The sequence below is a fragment of the Anolis carolinensis genome, chromosome 1 (genome assembly GCF_035594765.1).
Source record: "Anolis carolinensis isolate JA03-04 chromosome 1, rAnoCar3.1.pri, whole genome shotgun sequence".
Classification (NCBI taxonomy): Eukaryota; Metazoa; Chordata; class Lepidosauria; order Squamata; family Dactyloidae; genus Anolis; species Anolis carolinensis.
The window spans coordinates 269,460,090-269,487,233 of NC_085841.1; the positions used below are offsets into that span (position 1 = coordinate 269,460,090).

The window sequence follows — 27,144 nt, forward strand, 5'->3', positions numbered from 1 at the left end:
AGCTCCCCATGTGGGGATGTGAGAGAAGCCTCCCACAAGGATGGTAAAACATCAAAATATCCAGGCATCCCCTGGGCAACCTCCTTGCAGGAGCAAATTCTCTCACACCAGAAGCGACTTGCAGTTTCTCAAGTCGCTCCTGACACACACAAAAATGGGAGTGGTAATTTTACAAGGCTTTTAGCCTTCTCTGCCAAAGAGTGCTGGTGCCTCGCCAAACGACAACTCCCATGATTATGTAGCACAGAGCCATGGTGTAACGGGCTAGCCTGCCTTGCAGGGTTAGTGTATAGGGCAGTTCAGGGCCTTGCATGGAAAAGCCATGCCAAGAAGGGGGTGGAGTCATCAGGCAGCTTTATGTGAAGAAATGCAGCCTGATTAGCTGGTAAAATTGGAGTTGCTTAGCAACTGAAGGTGGGCGGAGCCAAAGAGTCAGTTGGAGCTATTCAGTCAGAGACAGGGTTTGGAGTTTGTTAAAAAAGGTAAAGGTTTCCCCTGACGTTAAGTCCACTCGTGACCGACTCTGTGGGTTGGTGCTCATCTCCATTTCTAAGCCGAAGAGCCAGCGTTGTCCATAGACACCTCCAAGGTCATGTGGCCGCCATGACTCTATGGAGTGCCGTTACCTTCCCGCCAGAGCGGTACCTATTGATCTACTCACATTTGCATGTTTTTGAACTGCTAGGTTGGCAGGAGCTGGGGCTAACAGCGGGCGTTCATTCCGCTCCCGGGATTTGAACCTGGGACCTTTTGGTCCGCAAGTTCAGCAGCTCAGCGCTTTAACACACTCTGCCACCAGGGGCCCTTGGAGTTTGTAGCGATAGTGAATTTTAAGAAGAAAGGAAGGTTTTGGGAACTGATTGAGAGAAACCTCTTGGAGGGAAAAGGGATTAGCTTTCAGGGAGAAGTGCTAAGAACTGTAGTGGGCATCTAAAGGGATAGAGTGAGTTTGGAGCCTCTGGGAAGAGGTCTCCAAGGTTTGAAAAGTCTGTTAATACTCCTTTGTGAGGGAATAATATTTTTCAACAAACTCCAGTTTAAGAGCCCTTCACCGTTTAAGCCGTTACTTTTATTGAAACCAATACGCAACATTTCTGTTCACGTACAAATAAACATCGTAATTCTCCAAGTGTTTGTGTATCTTCCTAAGAAACATTATAAAGAGGTGGCCAGTCTGCTTAAGACAGTGTCTCGCAATTTTTGGGTTTCTCTGCATGCTGGCAGTGGAGAGCGGTGACACATATATGTTATAACCTATTTATTAATTTGGTGGCAGCAAATAGATAATATAATTTGGTGGCAGCAAATGGCCGCTTCCCTTGCACGAGGCAATTAAAGTGGTGCCAAACTGCATCAACTCTAGATGTAGGCAAACATGGGAAGGTGTGTTTTTAAGGGAGGCGTTTATACAGCGGGCCGCCGCAGGGGGCGCTGTGGCGCCTTGTTTCCACTGCGACGGGCAGAATTGGGCCTCTTCCTCCGCCTCGTTCCTGGCGAAGAGGAGCCTTGGAAGGAGGAAGGCCGGGAAAGGCGGCGCTTCGGCTTCTGCGAGGCGGGGAAGGTTTGTCCCCCGGCAGGAAAAAAAAAACCCTCCCGACCCGGCAGGACCACTTGTCCTTCGCCTCGGCTTCTTTGCCCCCTCCATTTGATAAACCGAAGGGCCCCCAGTGCTGTAATAGTTCCTCGCAGGGCCTCCTTGGTTGACTTCCACATTCCCAGCTTCTCACTCTGCGCCGGGAAGGAAAGGAAAGGGACGAAGGCGGGAGGATCCGGATTCCGGGTTGGAAGAAACCGGGGTTTTGTACGTGAGGAAATGACGTGGTGTGGACAAAAAGGCGGCCTTCCCATCCTTGGCGGCGGGGAGGATTTAATGGAGTTCACTTCCATGCAGAGCTAAAAAACCCACACCCGAGAGATCTGTGTGCTCTGTAAAAAGAGAAAAGCTTTTGAGCTGACTGTTAATTTCCTTAGTTCTGACATGCTAGGCAGGGAATATGACGCCTACCGTTTGTTTGTTTATTTGTTTGATAGGGGGATATGCCGCCTCGGAGTATGATGGAGTCTCTGGAGTTTTTTGAGCCGAGGCTTGATGGCCATCTCTCTGGGGTGCTTTGATTCTTGGGTTGCTGTGAGTTTTCCGGGCTGTATGGCCATGTACCAGAAACATTTTTTTCCTGACGTTTCGCCCACCTCAATGGCTGGCATCGTCAGTGATTGTGAGTTCTGTTGGAAACTATGGCCATGTTCCAGAAGCATTCTGTCCTGAAGTTTCGCCCACATTATGGCAGGCACCCTCAGAGGTTGGGAGATCTGTTGGAAACTGGACAAGTGGGTTTATATATCTGTGGAACGTGCATAAGGAAGGCTGAGCGAAGGAAGATAGATGCTTTTGAACTTTGGTGCTGGAGAAAAATCCTGAGAGTGCCTTGGACCGCAAGAAGATGGTTTGTTTGATAGGAGGGTATGCCGCCTCGCAACCAGTCCATCCTCCAGGAAATAATGCCCGGCTGCTCACTGGAGGGAAGGATATTAGAGGCAAAGATGAAGTATTTTGGTCACATCATGAGAAGACAGGGAAGCTTGGAAAAGATCATGATGCTGGGGAAAATGGAAGGAAAAAGGAAGAGAGGCCGACCAAGGGCAAGATGGATGGATGGTATCCTTGAAGGGACTGGCTTGACCTTGAGGGAACTGGGGGCGGTGACGGCCAACAGGGAGCTCTGGCGTGGACTGGTCCATGAGGTCATGAAGAGTCGGAAATGACTGAATGAAGAAGAGAAGAAGAAGAAGAAGAAGGAACGCGCAAAGTGGGAGAAAGAACTCTTGTCTGTTTGAGGCAAGTGTGAATGGTGCAACTGGCCACCTTGATTAGCATTGAATAGGCTTGCATCTTCAAAGCCTGGCTGCTTCCTGCTTTCTTCCTTTGTTGGGAGATGTTAGCTGGCTCTGATCGTTTCCTGTCTGGAAGTCTTCTGTTTTCAGAGTGTTGTTCTTTATTTACTATTCTGATTTTAGAGTTTTTTAACTACTGGTAGCCAGATTATGTTCATCTTCTTGGTTTCCTCCTTTCTGTTAAAATTGTCCACATGCTTATGGATTTCAATGGGTTCTCTGTATAGTCTGACATGGTGGAGGTTAGAGTGGTCCAGCATTTCTGTGTTCTCAAATAATACACTGTGTCCAGGTTGGTTCCTCAAGTGCTCTGCTATGGCCGACTCCTTTGGTTGAGTTAGTCTGCAGTGCCTTTCATGTTCCTTGATTCGTGTTTGGGCAATGCTACATTGGGTGGTCCCTATGTAGACTCTGAGGATATCTGCCATAAATGTGGGCGAAACATCAGGAGAGAATGCTTCTGGACATGGCAGTACAGCCCGGAAAACTCAGCAACCCAGTGATTCCGGCAATGAAAGCCTTCAGCAACACAGTTCTTTGATTCTTCTTCTTGCATGGAAGAATGGAGGCCCTTAGGGTCTCAAACAACCCTAGGATTCTATAAATCGTTTTGTCGTCCTTCCCCCTTTCATCAGCTATCTTTCATTCCCTTCTTGCCACTCAAAGATACAGCTATGTTAGCTTGGAATATCACAGTATGCAAAAGGATCCTGGAGCATCTTTGAGACTAAGGCTGCATCTAAATTGTAGAATTAAGGCGGGTTGACACAATTTTGACTGCTATAGTTCAGTCCAGTGGAATAATGGGATTTGTAGTTTGCTAGTCTTTGGCAGAGAAGGCTGAAAACCTCGTAACACTACAACTTTTTGTTGTATTATGATGTACTGGTAAGGATCCTGCCAGTTGTATAAACCGCCCTGAGTCCCCTTGGGGAGAAGGACGGGGTAGAAATATCATAAATAAATAAACTCACATGATTCCATAGCATTTAGACATGTTAAATTTGAAGTGATTTCAAAATGCGCAATTATGGCCCTCCAGGTGTTTTGGACTTCAACTCCCACAATTCCTAAAAGCCGGGAGGCTGTTAGGAATTGTGTTGTGGTAGTTGGAATCCAAAACATCTGGAGGGGCAAAGTTCACCCATGCCTGGTGTAGATATACCTTTAGAGAAAAATATTGGTAGCATAAGTTTGAAAGATTATGCCTACCACAAAGGTGTTGCAAGATTCTACTGTATCCCCTTCTTAGGTACCTCCTTCCTATCTAGAATTGAACATCAAATCACTTGTAGCAGGGTCTTTAGTGGGGTGGTACCACTGTGTCACATGCTCTTTTTCCTGATACTTACTTTTAGGCACATGTTGAAGATCATTTTTGGCAAACCATAATAATAATAACAATATAATAATAATAGCAACTTTATTCTTGAACCCCACCACCATCTCCCTGGAGGGATTTGGGGGTGGCTTAAACACGGCACGAGGTGCCTAAAAACAGAACATAAATGAAACACTGTTTAAAATACAATTAAATAAAACATTAAATTATATTTTAAACTGTATAAAAGTTTAAACTGTATAAAACAACAACTAAAACTCAATTAAAACAGCACTCATCAATCAATGGCGGTAAACTACTGGAAAGGCTGTAAATGGTTGGTTTTTTCTGTGTCAGGAGTGACTTGAGAAATTGCAAGAGAGAAATTGTGTGAGAGAATTGGCCGTCTGCAAGGACGTTGCCCAGGGGATGCCTAGATGTTTTTGATGCTTTTGCTATCCTTGTGGGAGGCTTCTCTCATGTCCCCGCATGACAGAGGGAGCTCATCTGCACTCTCCCTGGGTTGGATTCGAACCAACAACCTTGAGGTCAGCAACCCAACCTTCAAGTCAGCAGACCTGCCGGCACAAGGGCATTGCGCCACCGGGGGCTAAGTGCAAAGCTATTACCATGGGAAGAAGGCATGAGATAAAGTGGAAGGCTGCATAACAAATTGCATAGAATAACTAGGGACTAGGCAATATTAGTATGGATCTGACTACTACACATCTTATAAATAATAGAGACACTGTATTGATTTTAAATCTTTGTTTTCCATATCACTTTGAAATTCTTCAATTTTGCAGGCTTATAAATTACAGTGGGATATAGTTACAAGGCCCCCGATGGATACAAACATCCATGAATGCTGAAGTGCTCTTACAGTAAAATGATGTCTCTTTGAAAAAATAGAAAAATCCAAGTTTGTCTTTTGGATTTTCGGAGGAATATTTTATAATTGTGGTTGATTGGATCTGTGGATGGATACAGAAAGCCAACTGTACTGTAAATTAACTAATTAAGTACCATAATTGAGCTCCTGTCTATTTTTTAAAAAATAACAGTTTGAAAATATTCCTTTATTCTGGATAATCCTGTTAGTAGACTACATATTGCTAGCTCTAACTCCAATGGAACATGCGCCATGCTCCAACAATACTTAGTTTTATGCATATACTAGTTTTCAGTTGTTTAAAACATTGAAGTTAGATGTCTATTGAGTTCAGAGAAGAAGCAAGTCAATAGCACATGTAAGGATATGTGTGTTCAAGGTGCTTTGCATGTTGTATGTGAAATAATGTGTATCTTTGGAACTCTTCGACATGTAAGCTTTTAGCAGGCTTATCAATGTCTAAACCAGGGGTCCCCAAACTTTTGAAGCAGAGGGCCGGTCCACAATCCTTCAGACTGTTCAGGGGCCGAATTATCATTTGAAAAAAAATACAAACAAATTCTTATGCACACTGCACATGCCTTATTTGTAGTGCAACAACAACAACAACAACAACAAAATACAATATTTAAAAATGAAAACAATTTTAACCAACATAAACCTATTAGGATTTCAATGGAAAATGTGGGCCTGCTGCTGGCCAATGAGATAGTCAAGTTAATTAGGATTGTTGTTGTCGTGTGCCTTCAAGTCATGTCAGACTTTGGCCGAGCCTAAGTCTAAAATTAATTATTTATTTACTGCATTTATTTACTACATTTATATCCCACCCTTCTCACCCTGAAGGGGCCTCAGAGCAGCTGTATGTACATACAATATATTATATTATTAGCATAACACAATATTAGCCTTATATATTACTATATTGAACTATACCACTATACTATTATATAATATGTAATATATAATTAATATTATTATATGGTATTACTATTAGTATTATATTGTATAACATAAGATTATTATCAATATTATATGTATATACAATATATTATATTATAAAACTGAGGGCGGGGGCCAGGTAAATGACCTTGGAGGGCCGCATCTGGCCCCTGGGCCTTAGTTTGGGGACCCCTGGTCTAAACTATTTGTGAGTCCAGGTTTTAAACATTAGTTTTGAACATGAATGGTATACCTACTTTCTGTTTGAGAGGCCAGTCTTGCAAGGGTTTGTTTTTTGCTTTTATAAAACACATAGTGTCATGTGTTTGCATCTACTGGCAACCAAATCAGAAGCTTCTTATTGTTCTTGGAGAAGATGCAATGGTGGGATGAGCCTTTATTAATCTTAAGTTATTGTCTTCTTGGTTTTTCTTTGCTCTGTAGGAACCCAGAGGTCTGACATTTGGGTAACTCAGACATGGATAGGAATCCATCCCCACCGTCTAGTGATTCAGAAGATGAGGCAGTCATTGCTGGAGATTCCATTGGAAGTACAGTCTATAGCAAACACTGGCTATTTAATGTCCTTACCAAACTTATTGAGGTATGTTAAATGCATTGTCTGTCTGTCTGTGTTGGAGCTGCTGAGAATTTGTTACATGAAACTCTGCAGTGCCAAAGTAGACCTGGAGATGGCTAATGATGTATTGCCAAACTTTATATTATTTTGATTTCTTTTGGCAGTTTTAGATGCTGTTTAAATAATGTGTGTGTACAGGCAGTCCCCATGTTACAAACAAGATAAGTTCTGTAGGTTTGTTCTTAAACTGAATTTGTTTGTAACTTAGAACAGGTACATTTTAAAGTGTAATTCCAGCCAAAAATACATATATTTTATAGCATAGGGAAGGATTAACACTCCTGCCATGTTTGTTTTGCTGTCTGTGCCCTTGTTCAGAAGATTTCATCTCACTTTCTGTCCCTGCAATCATTGGATTTTGAACAATGCGGTTTGTTGTGGAAATAAGGATTGGTGATAAAGCTTCAGCTGAGACCTTTTCCCCATGATAACTCTTTCAGAAGTGAATTTCCCTTCTGAGGGGTAAATTTTTCTCACTTCCTGTTGTCTCACCCCCACTAGGAGTAGTTTGTAAGTTGGATGTTTGTAATTCAGGGACTGCCTGCATATGTAAAAATATATCAAATATAAATAAATGACAAAAGAACAATGGTAGATTTTTTTATGGAATATAGTCTTTTCCCGTATCTGCCTTTCTGATACTGTTTTATTATAATGTTGAAGGCTACATTTTCAAATATGTACTATGATTCTTCATATCATTAATTTCTTGTCATGATTTATAGTTATGAAATGTTGCAATCCATATTAATTTGGGCATAAGCATGTAAGTGAGATTATCAAGTATACAGGCAGTTTCTGAGTTTTGCTATGCTAGTGTAAATGTAGATGAAATATATCCTGTATTCTATAATGCCTTGTGTGTACTGTGTTGAAGAATAGGCTTCTGCTACGAGAACAAGTTTTCACCCCATGATTTTTGTAGTGGGTCTCAGGAATGCATTTCATTTGATTTGGAAGTGAAAAAAAATATGACTCCACATTTTGCTTCTACCTAAGGTCAACTGATTTTGGTGATTTGTATTAGCGAGAAGCAAATCTTCATATCTTAGGAGGCGATTATTCACCTCATTAAAAAAAATTGGCTGGGCCTTTGGGAGTCTTTTCAGGGGCATCAGGGTGTGAGTTAAAATAGAGTGTGGAGTTGTACGGGATCCAGAGAATATTATCTGCTATAAAATGTGGTTGGCTTAATTGTTGAAGTCTAGCTATTACCTGATTGTGGGTGACTGATGCAATAAGTCAGTGGGGAAATTTTGCCAATACTAGTTCATACTGGGGTGGAAATTGTACTTTATATCCCATTGAGTATATAAATTCTGTATGTGTCATTTTAAGTAAAATAACTAGAACAGGATTAAATGACCCTTTCTTTTCCTCAGTCCAAAGCTATTCTTCCTATTACGTTTTGTAGGATTTGCTACCTTGTAAATGTTAGTAATATCACAACTTTGGTTTCACCTATTGTTACTTTCGTTCCTTTACCAATTTGTGGTTTTAATTCTCTTTGTAAGATTATTACTCCCAAAAAGGACGAGGATTCTGAGTTAAACGATGAAGAAGAAGAGATGGAGTTAGATGACGATATGGAGAATGACATTTGTAAAGTATGGGATATGTCCATGGATAAGGTATTCACATTTTGCTCTTTGGGAAATTGTTGAACTTGTCTAGGAGTAAGCTTGATAAAGAGAAAAATTGTGCATTGTTATAAAGTAGCTAGGAAAAAAGTTCTGTTGCTAACATGTATCACCTTAGTCATTCTGCTCTCGGTGTTTTCTTGTTAGTAAAGTGACATTATTTTTTTGCTGTCTTATTTTTTAAAAAGGCACGGGGACTAATTTTTGATATGAACTATAATATACTGAATTTTATATACTGCCGTTTGGTAAGTTACTGCAGTTGTTTTGGTAGTGAATTGTTCATGAAAAAATACGTTACCTGTCAGAAATCACCTGCCATTTCACAACGGGTGGTTTTTTAAAAATGTAAATGGCCCCATTGTTATTGGCTGCCTTACACCTTTTTAATGTGTGTTTATGTGCCTTCAGCAGCCTAAATACCTGAAAGGCGCCAGATCCTGTATTGAAACTGAGCAGGGTACTACTTGGATATAAGACTGCCAATGAATACTAGGTTCTGTAAGGCTATATTTCAGTCCGAAACTGGCAAAACCAATTCTGAATATTCCCATGAAATTTATGTGGTTTCCATATGTAGATAGGCAACATATTGCAGATACTTACACATGTGCCTTCAGGTCAGCAGTTGACCCATGCCAATTCCATGAATTTTTCATAGGATTTTCTTACGCTAGGAATACTAAGGGTTTTTGCCAGTTCATTCCTTTGAAATATTGCATATAGCACCTAGTGTTCTTGTATGGTTTCTCATCCAAACACTAACCAGGCCTGGCTCCCTTTAGGTTCAGATATCACACAGGATTTGATCCCTTTAGGGCAGGGGTCCTCAAACTTTTAAAGCAGAGGGCCGGTCCACAATACTTCAGACTGCTGAGGGGCCGAATTATCATTTGAATAAAATTACGAACAAATTCCTATGCACACTGCATATGTGTTATTTGTAGTGCATACAACAATAACAATGAAAGAACAATACAATATTTAAAAATGAAAGCAATTTAAACCAACATAAACCTATCAGGATTTCAATGGAAAGTGTGGGCCTGCTTCTGGCCAATGAGATAGTCAAGTGAATTAGGATTGTTGTTGTTGTGTGCCTTCAAGTCATTTCAGACTTTGGGCGAACCTAAGTCTAAAATTATTTATTTATTTATTTACTGCCTTTATTTGCTACATTTATATCCCACCCTTCTCGCCCCGAAGGGGACTCAGAGCAGCTGTATGTACATACAATTTTTTCTTCGTGTACTCTGTGAATGCACACTAATGGAGAGGCTGCGCCTGCGCAGGTCCCAACGGAAACTCTTCCCAAGCTGAAGTTTAAATTTTGGCGGTAGCCACGCCCCTCCGTCCCCGGAGGGCATATAAGGCAGCCCTCGGCGCCTGCTCTCCAGTTCCTTTTTTTCCGCCGCAAGGTTCACTTCGGATTCTCATGTCTACGACTCGCTTCAAGCGCTGCACTCAGTGTGCCGCTAAAATTCCTGACTCCGACGGCCACGCCAAGTGCCTCTACTGCCTCGGAGAAGCACATGTCGTCGGTACCTGCCGTTTCTGCCTGGCCCTAACGGCCCAGGCTCGAAAAAATAGAGCCGCGAGGCTTAGAGCGGCGCTCTACGAAAAATCGCTCGCTCCTGAACCCGCTCCGTCGACTTCGGGCACGAAGTCGCCGCTTAACCCGGAATCGATGTCGTCTTCAGCGGCTAAAGCCCCTTCGGTCTCGTCTAAGGCGTCCAGAGCCTCCAGGTCGTCCAAGGCCGCTAAACCACCGTGCACTCTCACCACGGCCACGGTGTCGACACGTTCTGGTCGGGTCGGTCCTTCCTCGACGTCGAGCTCGGTAGCTTCCGTTTCCTCGGCTCGATCCCAGCTCGGGGCTCCTCCATCGACCTCCGCGATGAAGATCGCCTTTAAAAGGGCTCATGAGGAAGCTCGTCGGACCCAATCCGACTCAGCAATGATCCCTCCCACACCGGGTAAATCCCTGAGGGTTCCATCAAAACAACCGCTCGCTAAGAAGAGGGCAACCCAACGCTCTTCCTCTTCTGCCTCCTCCAAGATGGATGTCCCTTCTTCGGCAACTTCTTCTAGAAGGTCTTCTCCGATCGCTCCCGCTCAGCGACCTCGCCAGCCTTCTCCTCACCAACTCTCGGACGGCGAGTTGCAGGACTCACCCCACCACTCCACTCAGACAGTGGTCAGGGTCCCATCTCCTCGACCTGCTGCTTCTCATCGTTCATCTCGTCAGCAGCTTTTTCCCCCGACCTCGACACCGGAACGGGGTAGACAAACCACTCGCCTGGCTCGAGCGGTCCAGGCTTCGGCCTCCAAACAAACTCGGCTGCAGATAGCTCCTGCTCTTGAGGCGGTGCCGCCACCAGAGACTGTGTTGTCATCTCCCCCCCAGTCCCCTCAAGGGGCTGGGGACGATGAGATAGAGATTGATCGCCCGGATTCTGCTCTCTCGGCCTCGGTGGTATCCTTAGGCCTCGATCTCTCTCCTCCCCATGATGCCTATGAGGTGGATCCTCCTTCGCCTACCGACAACATTCGGGCTTTCTCCGAGCAAATGATTAGAATGGCTGATGCCCTGGGTTTAGAAATTAAACAGACTTCCAAAGCAGTAACTGACCCGGTTTTCAAACGGGTCCAAGCCCAAGCCCCTCCAGCCACGCTGTTGCCGTTCTTACCCTATCTCCTCGATGTTATCCAATCTTCGTGGAAAACCCCCTCCTCGATCCCTCCTACCTCGAAGAGAATCGAGTCTTGGTATCGTACGGATGACGACACCTTAGAATGGCTTAAACACCACCCCGACCCGAATTCCATGGTCGTGAAGGCCTCTCAGTCCTCCGGTCGTGAATCCACTACCCCTGCAGACAGAGAGGGTAAAAGGTTCGACGCGGTCGGCAGAAAGCTCTACTCCGGAGCCCTTCTACTTTGTCGAATGGCGAACTATGGGGCCTGTATGGGGGCATACCAGCAGATCCTCTGGGAAAAAGCTCAGCCCTTCTTCGCGAAGTTGTCCGACGAAGACCGGTCGGTCATGTCCACCCTCCAACAAGAGGCCGATTCGTTAGCGCATCATCAAATCCAGATGGCTAAGCATACGGGCGACACGGCCGGCAAGATGATCGCCCACGCCATTGCCATTCGCCGCCACGCCTGGCTGAGATCTTCCGGCTTATCTTCTTCCTCGAGGCAGGTCATCGAGGACCTCCCCTTCGACGCCATGGGCCTCTTTAATGCTGGCACCGATGACAAGCTTAAAACCAACCATGACTTTAAAGTTCTAGCCACTAAATGCGGCGATCAACCCCAGGCTCACCGCACCAAGTGGTTTCCTCAACGCTTTCGACGCTTCCCGCCTCCTTCTTACCGCCAGCAATCTTTCAGACGTCCCTCGGTATCGAACAACCAAAATCGCCAACAGCCCCGTCGGGCCGCACAACCTCAAAGACAGCGCGGCCGGGCCACCCCCACCGCTGGTCAACCTATCCGGCGTTCCTGACGCCATCTCTCCTTCCAAAGACTCTTTCTCCGGTACCGATGTCGTTCTCACTCCTCCGCACCCCTCTCCTCCACCAAATCAACCTCATGGTCTCTTTATAGACCGCCTGGCTCCCTTCTTTCACCGGTGGAAATCTATTACTTCAGATGCCTGGGTTCTAAAAATTGTCCAAGAAGGCTATGCCTTAGAATTCGAAGAACTCCCTCCCACCGGTCAGGTCCTTCTCTCCAACCCCTCTCAAGAAATTCTCGCAGAGGTCGACGCTCTCCTCGCCAAAGGGGCTATTCGGCCTTCTCCATCGGCACAGGACCCTCAAAGCTTCTTCTCCAGGTACTTTACGGTCCCGAAGAGGGGTGGGGGCCTCCGCCCAATTCTAGACTTGCGCATGCTCAATGTCTTCATACGCCCAACCAAGTTCAGGATGGTCTCCATCGCCTCCATCCTCCCGATGCTTCACCGCGGAGACTACTTCGTGTCTATAGACCTCCGAGACGCCTATTTCCACGTGGCGATTCGAAAAAACCACAGGCGCTTCCTCTCTTTCAAGGTCCTCGACCAAACCTACCAGTTCACCGTTTTGCCCTTTGGCCTCGCTACCGCCCCAAGGGTCTTTACCAAAGTCGTCGCTGTCGTGGCTGCCCACCTCCGGCTCCAGGGGATCACAGTTTTTCCCTATCTAGACGACTGGCTTCTGGTCGGATCCGACCCTGTCCTACTCCGTCGACACGTCGACTACACCCTCTCTCTTCTAGATTCTCTCGGTCTCCAGCTAAACCACGAAAAATCTCACCTCAACCCGTCGAACAAGATCCGCTTCATCGGCGCCCTGTTCGACTCAATCGCTCAGACTGTCTCGCTCCCGCTCGACAGGTTTCTAGCTCTCCGTCATCAAATCATCTTCTGCGAGACCCACCGAAGAGTTCGGGCTCGATCCATTCAAATACTGCTGGGCCACATGGCCTCCACAGTCCTCACGACCCCGTTCGCCAGGCTCCGTCTCCGGTCCCTGCAGAGGTGGTTCATAGATGTTTTCAAGCCATTTCGCCACCCCAACTCGAGGTTTCTCTCGATCCCGCCTCATGTTCGTCGGTCGCTTCTCTGGTGGAAGTCCCTCTCCAACGTCTGCAGGGGTCTTCCGTTTCACTCGGTTCCTCCCTCGATCACCATAACCACAGACTCATCCAATTTCGGCTGGGGAGCCCACATGAAGGGCCTCACTGTTCGGGGCCTCTGGTCTCCCTCCGAGAAGGCCAATCACATAAACTTTCTCGAACTCCTTGCTATCTTCAAGGCTCTGAAAGCCTTCTCCCGCCTGATCTCCCAAAGATCTGTCCTCGTACAGTCAGACAACACAGTAGCAGTATTCTACATCAACAAACAGGGCGGCACGGGCTCAAGGAAGCTGATGCTTCTCTCCTCCCAACTGTGGCATTGGTGCATAGCCCACAACATCCAAATCTCGGCGACTCACCTTCCCGGGATCCACAACGACTTGGCAGATGCCCTCAGCAGAATGACGACTTCCTCCCACGAGTGGATGCTCGACCCCGAGACTCTTCTTTCTCTCTTTCTCAAATGGGGTTTCCCCACCCTAGACCTCTTCGCTTCTCCCCAGAACGCTCAGCTGCCTCGGTACGGGGCAAGACTTCTCCCGTCCTCCTCTCCAGGCTGCCTGGGAGACGCCTTCCTTCTGGACTGGTCGGCGGAACCAATCTATCTCTTTCCGCCTTTTCCTCTGATACCGAAGGTCCTCCAGAAGCTCCGATCGGTACCGATGTCGGCGATCCTGATAGCGCCAGCCTGGCCTCGTCAACCGTGGTTCCCGGCTCTTCTTCATCTTTCCAAGGCGACCTTCTTCACTCTGCCTCTCCTACCACACCTCTTATCCAGAGAAAACGGCCAGATTCTGCATCCGGATCTCCCCTCTCTACATCTCACTGCTTGGAGGATTCTCGCCTGACCTCCCTCCCGCAGAACTTACAAGAGGTCCTCCGCGCAGCTCACAAGCCGGCTACAACCAGGGCCTACACTTATAAAGTCTCTCGCTTTCGTTCCTTTCTTCGCTCCCGAGGGATCACTGCTTTCCCAACCTCGGTACCGATTGTGCTGGACTTCCTTATGTCTCTAGCAGAACAAAAGCTTTCTCTTGCCTCTATGAAATCTTACCTGGCCGCTCTATCATGGTGCTTTCAGCAGCATGGTAGACCATCATTGTTTTCCGATCACCTCGTCAAAACCTTCTTAAAAGGATACAACAACATCTGCCCACCGGCCCAACCTCCTACCCCAGGCTGGAACCTCGAGCTTGTCCTTTCCCAGCTCACTGCTTCTCCCTTTGAACCTTTGGCCTCGACCGACCTACGTCTCCTTTCTTGGAAAGTTGCCTTCTTGGTGGCCATAACCTCAGCGCGCAGACCCTCGGAGCTGGCGGCCCTTCGGGTCGATGAACCCTACCTCCGCTTTCATCACGACCGCGCCGTTCTCCGTCCGGACATCACCTTCCTTCCCAAGGTGGTCTCTGCTTTTCACCTTAACCAGGACATTGTCCTTCCCGCCTTCTTCCCAGACCCCTCGTCTCCCCTTGAGCGGAGACTGCACCTCCTTGATGTGCGTAGAGCACTTCTGTTCTACCGAGACCGTACTAAGGACATTCGAAAGACCCCAAAACTTTTTGTGGCCCATGCCCCAGATAAACTGGGCAATCCTATTTCTTCTCAAAGACTCTCACACTGGATTGCTCAGGCCATTGAACTGGCCTATGAACTAGCCAAAAGACCTCCTCCCCCGTCGGTCCGCCCGCGTTCGACGAGAGGTCTCTCCACGTCGACTGCCTTCCTAAGGGGCATTTCCCTGGACTCCATCTGCAAGGCAGCGATCTGGTCTAACCCCCTTACATTTGTGTCTCACTACAGGTTAGACCAAAAGACTTTGAAGGATGCCGCCTTTGCTAGGGCGGTTTTATCCTCATGCTTGTCCTAACCTTCTGCATTTATGACTTCTATGTGGGTGCTTTTTCTCATGCGACCCTCTTGTTGTTTTTTCCTGTTTGGTACATGTTTGCACTACTCTCCTGATGATCCGTGCCTTATTGCTATTGCCTTCCCCCTTAGGGGAATGATGTTTTCCTGTTTTTCACATGTGCTCTTAAAGGGTTATATCATGCCTGACCGAACTGCCTTCGGTGTTTGGCGTGTGTTTGATGCAATACCTTAATGGGTCCTTGGACCAGGGTTTTCTTTGATGTTTTCATGTTTAATAAACATATGTTTGGACAGTTTTCTCGTTGTCAGGGTTTGCTTGGCCCGCCTCCGAGACCTAAGCTTGCTAGTCTCCATTAGTGTGCATTCACAGAGTACACGAAGAAAAAGGACAGGTTGCTTACCTGTAACCATGTTTCTTCGAGTGTACTCTGTGAATTCACACAAGCCCGCCCTTCCTTCCCCTCTGGCAAACCCTCTTCCTTTCTCGTTGCCTTTGCGGCGTAGGAACTGGAGAGCAGGCGCCGAGGGCTGCCTTATATGCCCTCCGGGGACGGAGGGGCGTGGCTACCGCCAAAATTTAAACTTCAGCTTGGGAAGAGTTTCCGTTGGGACCTGCGCAGGCGCAGCCTCTCCATTAGTGTGAATTCACAGAGTACACTCGAAGAAACATGGTTACAGGTAAGCAACCTGTCCATATTATATTATTAGTGTAGCACAATATTAGCATTATATATTACTATATTGAACTATACCACTATACTGTAATATTACTGTATATGTAATATATAACATATTAATATTATTATGTGGTATTATTATTAGTATTATATTGTATAACATAATATTTTTATCAATATTATATGTATATACAATATATTATATTATTAAAACTGATACTGTGTTTCCCCGAAAATAAAACAGTGTCTTATATTAATTTTTGCTCCCAAAGATGCACTAGGTCTTATTTTCAGGGGATGTCTTATTTTTCCATGAAGAAGAATTCACATTTATTATTGAACAAAAATAAACATTTTATATATACTGTACAGTAGTTGTCATCACAAACCAGCATAACCAGACAAACTATGAATCCTATCAAGAATTTCTTGTTACTACCTTTATTTCCATGTACAACACTCTATGGTACGTACATTTACCGATCCTGCATGCTCTGGTGTTCTGTTTGGTAGGCATGCTTCCAAACAAAAACTTTGCTAGGTCTTACTTTCGGGGGACGCCTTATATTTAGCAATTCAGCAAAACCTCTACTAGGTCTTATTTTCTGGGGATGTCTTATTTTAGGGGAAACAGGGTATAAAAATATTATATTATAAAACTAAGGGCGGGGGCCAGGTAAATGACCCTGGAGGGCCGTATCCGGCCCCCGGGCCTTAGTTTGGGGACCCCTGCTTTAGGGTATCAGATGTTTTTGTATAATGGAGAAATGTGTTTAGTTGTCACCAATCATGCCCTTGAGAAATTGAATTGTAACAAAAATTCAAGCAAAGAAACCATGGAATGACAATTAGGTAAGCAAGAATAGAGAAAATATGTACTTATACTAAAGTGCAGAAAACACTTGAATCTGAATGAAGGGCTTATTGTTTTTAAATTTTCTCCTTTCTTTTGTAATAATAATTAACATACTAAACTGTCTTGTTTTCAGGATGTGGCTTTATTTCTACAAGAGTTTAATGCCCCAGATATATTTATGGGTGTATTTGCAAGGTCTAGGTGTCCCCGACTTACTGTAAGTACTGTTATGAATCTGCCTTATTTACTAATAATGCTTTGTGCTTTGACTTCTCAGGTAAAGGTCAGAATGATAAAGATTTGACCATTAAGGTGCTGGGGTTTTGCTATGCCATAGCAACAAAAATGAAATTCAAGAAATGTTAATCAAAGATCTAATATTTCCTGAAGTTCTAATAACTCCTGTTTGCCTAGTCCAGCTGTGCAGGGATGAGGCGTCATAGGGCATTGTCAGTGATTGCTGACTGCTTTCTTCAGCACTGTGGATTTCAGATATTCTCCACTCCAGAAAGTCCTCAAGAACATTTAAGAGCATTTTGGAACCCAAGGGATTCCCTATATCACTATGGGTGATATTTTATTCTACACAAAAATATGCTATTCTTTCCCATCATAAACAGTTTATGTTGAATTTAAACTGGTTTGCTATGTGTTTAATAACCATGTTATATTTTGACATTTCAGGAAATCTGTGTGGGAATATTGGGTAACATGGCCTGTTGCCAAGAAGTTTGCATTGCTATTAGCAATAATAAGAATCTTGGGTAAGTGACACATTTTGTACTTTGGTTTGTATTGGTTATAAAATAATGAAATATGCAATAAAAAAATATGGATTAAACATAACTCTTCCAAACTCCAGCTTCAACTGTTTTCCACTAAAGTGCTTCTGATGCACATAGGCCCTGTGCTGGAATAAAAGAGATTCCTCATGTTAACAGTTACAAAACCAAGCAAGAGGAGACATGGCAACAAGGGGAAATTAATTAGTACGGTGAAGATATGATTCAAATTGAAAAGAAGTGGGAGAGAATATGGTAAAATTGAGGGAGGAAGTGGGGAAGAACTGGGAGAAAATCTCCAGGTAGCTTATATAAACTTAATATTAGCTTGGTAAGATTTTATCAAGAAGGCAAAAAAAGTATGACCATGGTCTCCACAAAGACTTCATTACATCAAAAACAGTACACTTTGGAGGTTTCCATATGAGTAGATAACTCAGGTGCAAGATTAAAATGGATAGTATTAGCTCAGAGTTAAGATGGATGGACTAATAAAATGCTGATTCTCTCTTGTATGTTTTAATATAGTTGTATTAAGATAGGATAAGGTTGGATCATAATAGCTATGTTGTCTATCCCCTGCCATGTAAGAATGCACAGCGGAAACACTTCTAAGAGATGTCCATCTGACCTATCTTTAAAAGAGCCAGCCAATCTCCAAAGCAGTTTATTCCTCTATTGAACAGCAATTACCAAGGGAAGTTCTGCCTCATGTTCAGGTGGAATCTCTTTTCTTGTAACTTGAATTCATTTGTTCATGACCTAGTATCTGAAGCAACAATAACAACAAAAATAAACTCGCTCCATTTTTACATGTCATCTTTAGATATTTTTAGATATTTCAAACGATAAAATGGCTTATGTCACCTCTGAATGTTTCCTTCTCTAAGCTAAATTTACTCAACTCTATAAGCCATCCATGACAGAGCTTGATTTTCAGATTTGACCATTCTCATATGTCCAGTTCAGCCTTGAAACTGTCCATCAGCAAACCTGTCACTATTGGTCTGCAAGCTAGTTGAGAGCATGGAACTGTTAAATAACATAACTTCTTTGTACAAATGGATTTAGAAATTCTATACTAAGTGCTGTTGGCAAAAGTTGTACAGCAAATCCATACAGAATCAGCAACTCAAAATTAGAGTTGTAGGTTGGCATTTCATATCTCTGAATTACAATTTTACAGGTGGTTGTAACATACGGTCCACTACTATACTGGCTCAAATATAGCATTTGTGCACTGTAAAGATCAGATGGCTATTCAAGAGTTGATAGTGTGTTTGTAATAATGTAATGTTATTGTTTTCATGTTAATGTATTTTATTTTATGAATTACGTATTTTATGTTTGGCATCTTTGTGTGCAATTTTGTAAGCTGCCCCGAGTCCCTGTGGGAGATGGTGGCGAGGTATAAATAAAGTTGTTGTTGTTGTTATTATTGTTATTACTATTATTATTAATAATAATATTGTGGGCAGAGATTCATTAAACATGATGGGAAATTAATCCATGCTAACTCTATGTTCTTAAAGTTGTGCCAAATCTCTACAGTCTACTGTTGCTTTTCCAGGGAGATGGTGCTGCTGCGCTTGTGTGATTCTGATTCCCCAACCCTCCTTGAAACAAGCCGGTAAGACATTTTTTGTCAACATCAGATAGTGTTCTGTGTGGTGTCCTAATGCATATGAAGAAAATAAGTAAGGTCATTACATAACTATATATTTTCAAAATAAAATGTGATTGAACTCAATATGATGTACTTCTGGAGGTTCCTTAGTCTTATCTTCCTTTACCTTGACTTCATATTTGAATTAATTTGACTTACTATATGCCAGATTTTTATTAATTGTATTTGGAATATACTTGGTCCTCTTTAACATTTGTGTAGAAAAAAAATAATAGTTCAGTTTTGTATATGTCTATCCAGATATAAATTCTGTTTCGTTCAATAGTCTTTATTCCTAATTGTATATAATTGGCAGTCGAATTAGCTTCTATTTTAAATTCTGTGTTAACTTTCATTTTCCCTTTAGGTTACTCCTGTCTTGCCTCTCTCAATCTGAAGTGGCTGATATTTGGGTGGAAAGATTCCGAGAAAGTCCATCAGTATATGATTGTATCTGCTTTATTATGTCTAGTTCTACAAATGGTAGGCTATCAAACAGTTTACATTCTTGTCAGACCTAGGAGTATAAAAAAGAGGTACCGTTGTTTCATGATTCCCAGTCTTTTTGAAAAACTCTGCACAAGAGGAATTTTGAGAATATTATTTAATAATTTTTGTAACAAACATTTTTATAAGGAACTAGCTGTGCCCGGCCACATGTTACTGTGGCTTATGGGAATCATTTGTTGGCCAGGTGGAATAGCAGTGAATAGCCCTGCAGCCTCAAAGCCTAGCCGTTTTCTTCTTATGGGAATCCTTGTTTGGTGAGCTGGAATAGTCTTGCTGCTTGGAAGGCTGGGTACTTGTGTTTTAGGGGAATTGTTTTTTGGGCTGCTATAATTGCAATGAATAGCCTCGCTGCTTCAAAGCCTTGCTGCTTGCTACCTAGGGGAATCTTTGGTTGGTCAGCTTCAATAGTAGAGAGCAGTATCGCTGCTTCAAAGCCTGGCCGCCTTCTACCAAGGTTAATTCCTTGTTGGTCTGGTTGAATTACACTGAATACCTTTGGAGCTTCAATGTCTGGCTGTGTTATACCTAGGGGAATCAAAGAGCCGCTTTGAAGCCTAGCTACTTCCTTTGTAGGGGAATCATTGTTTGGCCAGCTTGAATTGCACTGAATAGTCTTGCAGCTTGAAAGACTGGCCGCTTTCTACATAGGGGCATCCATCGTTGGGCAGGTTGAATGGGATGGAGTAGCCTCGTGGCTTCAAAGCCTGGGGGTTTTCAGAGTGTTGTTCTTTATTTACTGTCCTGATTTTAGAGATTAATTGCTACTATATTCCATGTAGAGGTGTAGTGCTAGGGTATTCAGGAGCCATAAAACACAGTGCATTTGTTGCTGAATAACTGGTTTGGTTTGTATAACTTGTAAGGAGTTTAAAGGAATGAATGTTCTATAAATTCATAAATGTTTAAATTAAGATTAATCTTTGTTGCAGTGGAGTTGCTGGTGAAAATAGGCGAAGTGGTTGATAAGTTATTTGACTTGGATGAAGATCTCATGTTAGACTGGATTAAAAAAGGTTCTCAATGGTCAGTGACACAGCCAGTGGATGATTCGCCCAATGAGAGTCCAGTTCTTAAGATTGTACCTTGTCTGCTTGAAGCAACAAAACAAATCTGGTACGTATATTTCTGCATATATATATATATATATATACACAGTAGAGTTTCACTTATCCAAGTTAAACGGGCCGGCAGAAGCTTGGATAACCGTTATCTTGGATAATAAGGAGGGATTAAGGAAAAGCCTATTAAACATCAAATTAGCTTATGATTTCACAAATTAAGCACCAAAACAACAAATTTGACAGAAAGAGTAGCTCAATACGCAGTAATGTTATGTTGTAATTACTGTATTTACTAATTTAGCACCAAAATATCACGATATATTGAAAACATTGACTACAAAAATGGCTTGGATAATCCAGAGGCTTGGATAAGCGAGACTTGGATAAGTGAGACTACTGTATATATATACACACACACACAAAATATATTATCTTGGTACCTGATTTTTATATCATAGCTCCTAGTCTTAATTTTTTTTTGAATAATATCAAATAGGACATGGGTACAACAGTATTAATTCATATCCCTTTTTTGTGGTGCTTTTTATATTTTGATTCTATCTTTCCCCCAAAAATCTCAGAGCAGTGAATATGACTTTTTTTCTTTCCATTTTATCCTGACAACCCTATGAAGTAAGGTAGGGTGACTGACCTGGGATCGACCAATAAGTGTCATAGCTGATTGGGGATTTGAACATGAGTCTCTCTGAATATAGTCTCTGATTAAAGGACATCATACTGTTTTTCTCCTTTTGGGAAGATGGTTGTGAGAAACTGATCTCTGAAGTTACCATCATACCAGTTCCTAGGAATGAGGGAAAAATGTATCTCCATTAAACACAGTAGAGACATTTTATTAGCGGATTTTTGGTTCTACTTCTGTTCTCAGATATCCACAGGTTGTTTTGGTTTTTTTTGAAGAACCGTCATAGGTGAGGCAGTCTTTGGAAACAGCTTCTTGCAGAAAGAAGTCTTGTGACTTCAATTACCTTATTATTAGTTCAACTGCTCCTTTATGTTCATATTTCAATGAACTGTTTCAACTATCATTTGGGATATAGCACAATATGGGCTTGATCAGTGTTTCATGAACTATTTGGTGGGGTTTTGCCCTAGTGTGCCGTGGACCACTCTCATATTGACGCCCATTGGCCAAGACACATTCTTTCCTGGAAGCTCATGGCAAACCAGCAGCCAATAGCTTTGGCACTGGTCCATAAACCACCACTTGTCTAGATGTAAATGTATCATAATTCCATAGTCTTCCTCCCTTCTCAAAAATAGGAACATTATGTACACTGGGTAGTTTGTTCATATAATTAATATCCTTTGCTTAATGTGGCAGGTGAGATTTGTTCAGAAAAGGGTAAAATAAATGACATCTAATAATACTATTTTTAAATCTTACTGGAAGTGGAAGCTTTAAGAGCAATTTTTGAGTGTAGTAATCTTGGAAATCTTTGGGTGGTAGGTTAGGAATGCTTACTCTTACAGATTTCTTAGTAATATTTCTAAATGGAACTTATAATTCTGTATTGCAGCTCAGAAAAAAATTCTGAAGGACTTGATGTATACATGCATATCTTACAGCTCCTCACAACTGTGGATGAAGGCATTCAAACAATTGGTAAGAGTTTGGAAATACAGTTTATTGTGACAATATTGGCAGCATCAAATAATTAGCCTTTGCTGGTGGAACAGAAGAGTCCAGCAGAAGTGCAGTCCCTGATGTGCCCCCAAACATATTATTGGGGTGCTGCAGTTGTTAGAATAGAACTCTGAAAGACTGTATTTAATTCCACGCTTGCAGACTTTCAGCAAATCTCAAATTCTCAGCTTCAGACTTCAGACGAAGGCAATGCCAAGCATCCCTGGACCAGTGATAAATTTACAATAGGGTTGTCATGAGTCGTAAATGGCTTTGGAGTCAATTTTCTTGTGGTGCAGAAAGCTGCAGGAAGGTTGGGAAATAAGTTCTAAGGGTTTGTACAGCAGAAAATTGGATTTATCCTTACATTCCTAAAAATGCTTTTGTAACAGTTATTCCATATATTGATTGACCTTTGTTTTTCTATTCTCAAGTACAGTCTCCTGATAATGGAAAAGAAACTTGGAGTTTGCTGCATAATCTGTTTTGTTGTGAACTCTGCCAGCCAGATGACCCACCAATTATCGTTCAAGAACAGAAAACTCTCTTGGCTTCTATATTGTCTGTTCTATCAGCCATCTTTTCTTCACAAAGCAGACAAGAATTTGTCAAGATAGAAAAAAGTAAATATTGTTTTTCCTATCACTTTTAGCAGCCTAAAGTTTTAAAACAGAAAATAGCTTTTCAAGTTGTCACATAAGCCAGAATCCTAATGAACGAGAAAAATATCAGGAATATGCTATAAATGGAAAGAATAATAATAAAAACTATTTGAAGAATGGCAGGGAAATATGCTTCTCAAGTGTTAGGAAACCCTGAAGAAGGGAATACTGGACTCCTGAGAATCTTGCATAGCACCTAGGATTTTTATGTAAAATGTATGCATGGATTTCTTTTTGTGCACAGAAAATGCTGGTATCTGTGTAGAAAATCTTTAATGTGAAACTCCCCGCATGTGAATTTTGCTTGTTAGATTCCTCTCTCCCTTTCATGGGTTCTTTTATTGAGGAATACCTTTCACGCCCTTATCATTTACTGCAAATGATTGGTTGAGTTGGCTGTAGAGAGTGAAAAAATATATTTTAATTCTCCATTAAAACCATAATGTCAAATTTCCATTGCTGCAGTGGAAACTATTCAAAATATGTTCATGCATAACTTTAAAATTTTTGTTTTGTTTTATATGTCAGATATGCCTCTGATTGATAGTTTAATAAGAGTCGTACGAAACTTGGATGAATGTGTAAAGAGATCTGGTGACAGTTTGAACAAATCTAAGTCAGAAGATCCTGAAAAGTTGGAAATAGTTGAAGAAGATTTCCATTTAAAAATCGTGAAGGACATCTGTTGTGAATTACTCTCCAATATGTTTCAGGAAATGTCAAAGGTAAAGACCCTATGAGCCTGTGGATGCTGAAAATATTTCCTTTCAGCACTAGTATTCTACGTAATACAAACACTGCTCATTTTCAGTAATAGAAAAGTTTATTTTTAAATGGTTTCTAGGATGTGGGAAATGGCGTTCACCAGATATACATAATTCAAAAGACTGTTTTGCCATACAAAAAATGAAGAACATAGTATTTGGTGTGTGTGACCAGCTTGCCTTTAAGACACAGCTCTCTGTATTGAGCTACATAAGAGTTTGATAAGAATATTTCAGTTGCTGTAAAATGTAGAGTGTGTCAGACAAGTTAATATATTTCTGTACTGAATTATTTCAGTCAGTACCTAATGTTATTTTAAGTGAAGAAGAATGTATATTTGTCCTTATATTTTAATTGCTGATTCTCCATTTGGTCTGAGATACCCTGGAGGCCAGGCAGGACTTTTATTTACCATTCTTGTACTCAGTTTGATTAAAGTTTCCAATGCATTCAGGAGGAAGTTGAGGCACAGTTAAGCCATATATAGAAACAGAGGTTTCTCATTTTGTTTGAATACTGGGCACTGGGCAGGGATTTCCAGATATAGAAATGTTGCTAATACTAAAGCATTTTAGTATCCTACTCAATGCCTCAGAGTCCTAGGGATCTTGTTACTAGTGTGCTTTTGTCCTCTGCTGTTAGAGCTTCCTTGTCAGTGTTTTATTCCTTGTGTAATATTATATGTTTACTGGACTAACATTTGTTAAACTAATAATGGTTTTTTGACATTTTCAGGAACACATACTAGAGGGACTCAAGCAGGGTCATTTAAATGAAGAGAAATGTTCCTGTGTATTTCAAAATCTTCTCCCTTTATATTTATCTTCGGTATGTATTTCCTCTGAAAGAAGTGATTGTTTTGATTTACTGGAAGATAGTTTTGAGAATAATTGGTCTTGTGTACATATGAGAAATTGCTATTAGAAATTGTTACTAGAAATCTGTTGTCGAAGGCTTTCATGGCCGGGATCACAGGGTTGGTGTATGTTTTCTGGGCTGTATGGCCATGTTCTAGAAGTATTCTGAAATACTTCTAGAAGTATTCTAGAATACTTCTAGAACATGGCCATACAGCCCGGAAAACATACAACAACCCTGTTACTAGACCTGTTTGGAAAGTTAACATATAAGATAGGAGTAGCAAAAGGATACATAAAAGAAGACTTATTTGGTATTGTATGGGAACCGTTTGTTAGTTATATGTGTCAAAACAATGGCAAATGTAAACCATCAAATGATCAAGTGGAATTCTAAATTAACGAGATAAATACCATTATAATAATATGTGATGGAAGATATTTTTAAAAGGTGTAAGAGATTTGACAGAACTGTATTTTAAGTGTAATTATGATTTAGGGTGGGGTGGGGGGGTGCTGCCATGCATTAAAGAGTTATCTGAATCCACATTGAAAACAACTTACATTAAAAAATAACACTATTTTAAAGGCATTGTGTTTTTCTTTTCTAAACCATGGACATATTTGTTATTTCTTTAAATAGCATACTTTTGCATTTCCAGGGCATCCATGAAACCAATATATGTTTTAGAAAGCATGTCTTTCTTTTTCATGGCTACTGCACTCAACTTCTATTCACTGATGCTGGATGATTTTAAGAGCAGTTGGCATTTCCTTGGGATGAAACAAATAATAGGTGCTAAATGTAATAATAACATGCATAGTGTTAAATAGTGCAGCGTCAGCAACATCTTTTGAAGTGGTATAAATAAATCAGTTTTGATGGTTCATTATTTCGTTCAACATGTTGGACTAATTAGTCTGATTCAATCCTGTGTTTCATCTGATTTAGTTTGTTGACATTAATATTTTATTTTCAGGTGAAGAGCTTTCTTGAAGTGCTACGTGAAGCTGATCCGACCCTTGCAGACAGCTTAGAAAAAAACTTCCCAAGCTCAAAACTCCAGATATAAGACCACATTTACCACATTTTCTAGCTGGAAGATTTTGAATTGTTCAGTACCGTTTAAGAAAGTAATATGAAAGTGTATTTTTAAAAAAGTTTAAATTCTCTTTCTTGAACATCTTTACAAGGAAAGTAAAATGAATGTACTCATGAAAGAGGAATGGAAATGACAGAGAATGTTATAGAAGACAAACTGATAGGCACCTGAAATGTTTATTTTTATAGGCTTGAAATGAGAGGAAAGCACAAACATAGTTTTATATGTTCTTAGCCATTCATGTTGTGAGTCTTCATGTTCTTGATGAAACAGTGGTATAACTTCATATATTTTTCAAGAGTTTTTTTATCTCTCTGTTAATAGTAATATTGGTTAAGAAATCCAACAGAATTTGTTCCTGTTATAGAAAAGAGAAAGCAGAATATGAAAAATGGGTAGGAACCAAACTGCGTCTAACTGATGGATCAAGCACAACCTTCCACAGGTTGTTGGATTGTAACTCGCAGCACTCCATAGTATTGGCTGTGAGTGGAATGTGTATAATAGTATCCTCGTGTTTAATTATCTGAAGCGCTAGAACTACAACATGCACACAGGGTGCTGATTGCAATCCTTATTAGTTGTGGAATTTTAGCTGGGAAACAAATTTGAATTCAGTGGCTTAAAACAATGATACTATAACCAGGATCCAACTGGGAACATCAATTCCAGTTACAAATGGGAGTTTTTAGTGCTGCAACAATCCCTCTTAAATTTACCCCAAATCTCACTTTCAAGATAAAAGGATCCTCCAGAAAGGCAGTGCATTTGAAGAAAAGAGTTACCGTTAGAAGATCTTTTCTTGCTAGTCCTGTGTGTGTGAATGGAAGCAAATTTAGATTTCATATAGGCATTTTTGTACTAAAACAAGCATTGATATCTGTTTTGTATATATATTGGAAATATATTGTAACTAAAGTTTGACATTAGTTTTTATTAAACACAGTAAAAGAGTTTTGTATAACTACATTTTCTACTCATGTTTCATAACCTTTCTTGTTGATACATGTTTGTAATCCTCTTGTTTAAAAAAATATTCTTCAGTCACCCCATCTGAATGTAGGATGGATATTTGGCAGTGACTTTAAGAATTATGATGGATATTGGAATATTTTGTAGAACTGCACTGAATTTTTGTTGCACTGTTTGTTGAGGACTGTTGTCCTTGTCTCTTCTTGACTGTTGATCTAAGGAAAATAGTCCACCATTTCTCATGTAGAATGCATGATGACAACATGACATCACATTTTCAATCAAATTTAGTTATAAGATGTTATCACTAACTGTGGTAGTTCCTTTTTGTTGGCCTTGTGCTCAATGAGAAATACATTAAGAAATAATTACCAAAGTAACTGCAACAGTGTTTTAGATACAAAGTGATATCTTAAGTTAAGAGTTTAATGTGTTCTGTGACCGAACTCTTTAACACAAATTGTTCTTATCTCAAGGTGAATTTCCCCCCTGAAATGCATTAAAATGCTATTAATCCATTCCGCCCCCTGAAAACCGTCCCATTTTTTGTTAACATGTTTGTAAATAAGAAAATGTACTTTCAATAGCATTTCACAAAACATCTCATAAGACACTTGTCCAACTAGCTTGGCTCATTTTTGTTAGGGACCTAGAAGAGGAATATTTAGGAATCAGTCAGTTGAAATTGAATATGTTCCTAATTGTAATAGCCAAGGGCTGTGACACATGGTAAAAGACTTGTTCACCATTTTATTATATGCTACCA

General features: G+C 41.6%; 1 protein-coding gene across 2 annotated transcripts; it reads left to right on the plus strand.

Annotated features, from left to right (window-relative positions):
• Window positions 1-1,413: 1,413 nt before the first annotated feature.
• On the plus strand, window positions 1,414-26,896 carry saal1 (serum amyloid A like 1). 2 transcript variants are annotated; one of them, XM_003214744.4, is made up of 13 exons: window positions 1,414-1,561; window positions 6,492-6,651; window positions 8,202-8,318; window positions 16,486-16,569; window positions 17,037-17,116; window positions 18,705-18,764; window positions 19,168-19,283; window positions 20,240-20,423; window positions 21,913-21,998; window positions 22,454-22,642; window positions 23,210-23,406; window positions 24,182-24,274; window positions 25,284-26,896. In XM_003214744.4, exons 2-13 carry the CDS (start codon window positions 6,526-6,528, stop codon window positions 25,374-25,376), a joined length of 1,425 nt encoding a protein of 474 aa, XP_003214792.1. In that variant the 5' UTR covers window positions 1,414-1,561; window positions 6,492-6,525; the 3' UTR covers window positions 25,377-26,896. The 2 variants fall into 2 exon arrangements, with proteins under 2 accessions (XP_003214792.1, XP_008105766.1); XM_008107559.3 differs by lacking the exon at window positions 1,414-1,561 and adding an exon at window positions 1,609-1,801.
• The last annotated feature ends 248 nt before the right edge of the window (window positions 26,897-27,144 follow it).

Excerpts from the sequence above, each read along its gene's own strand:
- saal1 (XM_003214744.4), top strand. The coding sequence starts at position 6,526 with ATGGATAGGAATCCATCCCCACCGTCTAGTGATTCAGAAGATGAGGCA. Across the intron at positions 17,117-18,704 it reads AGCAATAATAAGAATCTTGG|GGAGATGGTGCTGCTGCGCT; the intron begins GTAAGTGACACA and ends TTGCTTTTCCAG. Across the intron at positions 22,643-23,209 it reads ATTTGTCAAGATAGAAAAAA|ATATGCCTCTGATTGATAGT; the intron begins GTAAATATTGTT and ends TTTATATGTCAG.